At 35.9% G+C, this 3,455-nt stretch overlaps 1 protein-coding gene and 1 long non-coding RNA gene across 2 annotated transcripts; one reads left to right on the top strand and one right to left on the bottom strand.

Moving 5' to 3' along the window:
- On the top strand, window positions 1-1,178 carry LOC129571007 (uncharacterized). Its single transcript, XR_008688199.1, has 3 exons — window positions 1-75; window positions 380-541; window positions 900-1,178. It is a non-coding gene; the product is annotated as an uncharacterized LOC129571007 (long non-coding RNA).
- A 51-nt stretch (window positions 1,179-1,229) lies between these two features.
- On the bottom strand, window positions 1,230-3,011 carry LOC129571006 (uncharacterized). Its single transcript, XM_055450741.1, has 4 exons — window positions 2,988-3,011; window positions 2,492-2,564; window positions 2,074-2,424; window positions 1,230-1,893 (listed from the first exon to the last, which is right to left on the bottom strand). The coding sequence occupies exons 3-4, from the start codon at window positions 2,389-2,391 to the stop codon at window positions 1,564-1,566; spliced, it is 648 nt and encodes a 215-aa protein (XP_055306716.1). The 5' UTR covers window positions 2,392-2,424; window positions 2,492-2,564; window positions 2,988-3,011; the 3' UTR covers window positions 1,230-1,563.
- Between the last annotated feature and the right edge of the window lie 444 nt (window positions 3,012-3,455).

Here is a 3,455-nt window from a genome sequence, read left to right on the forward strand (position 1 = left end):
ACAATCCAAATAACACATATTATTCCGGTCAGACGATCCATGGCACGATTTATTTGAACTACTCCGAAATTCGTGGTAAGTAATAATTTGTGGTTTTGCTGGCATGGCAATAATTCAAGCGGTGTCATGTTGAAGTGTGTTATGCGAAAGCAGGTAACAAAGAAAAACGGTGCGTTTGGGAGTGTCGTACATCAAAAATCAAAGTCGCAAAACAAAACATGAGATTAGCAAAATGAAAGAAAACAAAAATAGATATACCGTGCCTTTGTTCTCGGTCGTGTTATCATTAAGGAATTCAAGTACATACTTTTGCCTAGAAAATGCAATGAATTTTTGCCAGACAGTAATAAATTTGGTTTTTTTCTGTGTTCACTCATAGGAATTCATTTTCGTGTCATTGGAAAGGCCAAGTGTGCATGGACCGAATGGTTTGTGCGAGAATCAAAACCAGCTGACGGCAAAAGTGAAACATCAGACTCCAGATATTATGGCAAAGAAGAACATTTGAATCCGGCTGTGTATGTTGTCGGTGCGAAAAACGGTAATAATAAACATTTAACTGTATGTGAGAAAAAAAACCATAAATTGATTTCCATGGAATCAGTGACGCATTCGATTTGCGTGATACAGTGAGTGTGTACACGTTTGATCACGAAACTGTCTACTATTGAATATAGGAAGCAAAGTCGAAACTATAAAAAGTTGATTGAGAAAGTGAGTCATATCGCTTGCGGTTTGGTTTGTTGATACATGTTGATTCATGACATCAGACCTTGGCGACTTCTTTCTCGTACCAATGAACTTAACTTATCTCAGCCTTTGTTTGTTTCATTTTTTTGTTTCTACAATCTAAATATAAATAAAACGAGTTTTGCTGTTAAATTCGAAATTTGTTCCAGGTCCAAATTCCCACGCATGCTTTTGGCACGGATTATAGAAAAAAAGCGACGGAATGATGAGCTCTCGACTGAACTCACCAAATGGAAGAAAATCGCTCTCAAAATGAATCAGCAGTATCGTTTGCAAAGGGCAACTACCAGCACGGAAACAGTTGATATTTCATAAATATGTAAGCAATTCATCATAGGTATAGGTTATTGACTCAATTTTTTTTTCGTCCGTATTTTCAATGCTCTGACAATGTATTGTTCTCGATTTTAAAAGTGAATAAAATGAATTCAGACTGTATGAAAAAAAATTCGATCATTTTTCAATTTAGTAATAGCTATTTGGTTTTATTTTTGGGGTTTTCTGTCATTCCACAGTCATACAAAAGCTCATTATTTCAAAATTTCTTGATATTTATTTCTATTCCTTAGTACAAATCGGTTGAAAAGATGAAATGACACAGTGGTCAATCTAAAGAAAACAATGCAATGTAATTGACTTGTACTTTTTTACGCGAATTTAGCCATTCTCATCAAACGGTGCAACAGTTACCAGTGTCATTTGGTTTTACAGCCGGTAGAATGTGATGATCATGGAATGATGATGAATGGAATGGACGATTATTTATTCGGCTTCTGACTGTGATGTTGAATACGATGAACGTTCCAAACTGCACTATTCTTCAACACCAACTGAGCTGTTTGATGCCGAATTAGACTTGTTATCTGGACTACTGCTGGTTATATCAATAACTTCGGTGTTCAATGCTTTATCAGACTGGCTTTCTGGGCTAGAGCCAACAGCAATTACTTCGATGTTCGATGCCGAAACAGGTGAGCTTGATTCTTCTCTGTTTGATCCATCTGATGGTTCGTTTTGCGGTGTATAAACCGACGATGGAGCTGATGGAAATTCATTCGTATCCCCCCAAAAATCTGATGATTGTCCCGGACTTGATGACTTGTTGGTCGAATTTGTAGCGTTTGAGGGACCTGCTGTTTCATTCTAGGAAAGTCGAGTATTATTTGCAAGATGAATTAGATGAAAAGTTTGGACGACACAACTCAGATTAGGTTCCAATAATTCCCAGCAAATCCAGCTGAACGAAATGTTTATTCATGTTAATTAAGTTTTTTTCCCAAATCTGACTAAATTCCTATTAATATATACAAGATTATCAATTACCCGTCGAGCTAGCGCTTCAGGCGATTTCGAATATTTTTTCCAATGGATGTGAAAACGTTTCATGGTGGTATAACATTCATTGCAAACGATGGATCCACATTTATCACCTTTTTCGGGAGAACTTTCCATGAGAGCGCTACGAATATATAGATCTTGAATGAAGTTCATCAGTCGCAAATCGCTTCGATACATATCGGCAAAGTCTGTGAAGTCGTTAGTAATTACGGAGCAAAAATTACATATGGTCTTCAAAGAATGTAATTTCAATGCCGATTTGGCTTTAAGATAATGCTTGAGGTATTCTTCGGAAGGCTTCATGCAATCAAAACATAGCGTATCATTGGGTTGAATCTGAAGCGAAATTAACACAAGAATAAAACATCAAAATGGTTTTTCCAAAATATTCGTTTTAACTTACATTGTATGCTTTCTCATAAAACGTTTGGACTTCCTTTCCATGGTTTGATAAAGACCCGAAAACAGAACCATCACTGGAACAAAGACAGCATTTAACTTGATTCATTTTGGAAAAAAATATCGAAGAAAAAGTGCTTAAACGAAAAAGTTTTGCGTGTCAAACAATTCGAAATGTCAAATCAACAGAGGTAGCGTTCGTTTCACCTGTTTGACATTTCGCTCTGTTTATATGACAAAAATGTGGTTATGTCATTTATTCAGTCTACTCGAATTGAGTCTTTAGAAACATATTTGAACAAAAAATACAAATTGTTTGAATTTCTAAATGTATTTCCTATTGATCGCTTTCAAAATGAATCAACATTATTGTTTGTAAAGGGTAAACACCAGCACGGAAACAATTTATATTCCATAAATATGTAAGCAATTCATCGTAGGTACACTCAATTTTTTCGCTCGTATTTTCAATGCCCCTGCTCGATTAATAGTTAACTCACCCTGCATGAAAAAAATATGTTTCTACTCATTTTTCAATATTAACTTTTATTTTTTGGGGTTTTCTGTCGTTTTAAACGATCTTCAATTGTTGAAAAGGCCATTCCACTTGGTTTGTCTTGCAATTCAGTGACGCAATATTGCCTGATACATTTTAAATACTTGGTTTTTCCCTGATAAATTATGGACAACGTGATTGGAGCACCAATTCTAGTCATCTCATCGATTCGTTGTTTGATTTCGTCCACATTCCTGGCAAATATATAGGGAAAATGTACTAGATCCGCCGCCGTGAATTGCGTCTCACTCAATAAATAGTCTAGTAGGCTCTTTATCTAAAATGGGAATGACGTTTTGAATGAAGCTTTGGGAACAAACTTTCGTTGTTTTCATTTTCAAACTTTCAAATTGAACCGCACCTTGGAGGCCGAACATTTTGCCAGTTTCGGATATTTTCGCAAAGCTATCGC

This window comes from Sitodiplosis mosellana, unplaced genomic scaffold, assembly GCF_009176505.1.
Source record: "Sitodiplosis mosellana isolate CC-2019 unplaced genomic scaffold, AAFC_SMos_1.0 Smas_scaffold_976, whole genome shotgun sequence".
NCBI lineage: Eukaryota > Metazoa > Arthropoda > Insecta > Diptera > Cecidomyiidae > Sitodiplosis > Sitodiplosis mosellana.

What these genes read in the sequence shown, in the direction of transcription:
- LOC129571006 (XM_055450741.1), bottom strand. Translation starts at nt 2,391, where the DNA reads ATGAAGCCTTCCGAAGAATACCTCAAGCATTATCTTAAAGCCAAATCG. An exon ending in CTGAAGCGCTAGCTCGACGG is followed by an intron (nt 1,894 to 2,073) that starts GTAATTGATAAT and finishes CGACTTTCCTAG; the next exon opens with AATGAAACAGCAGGTCCCTC.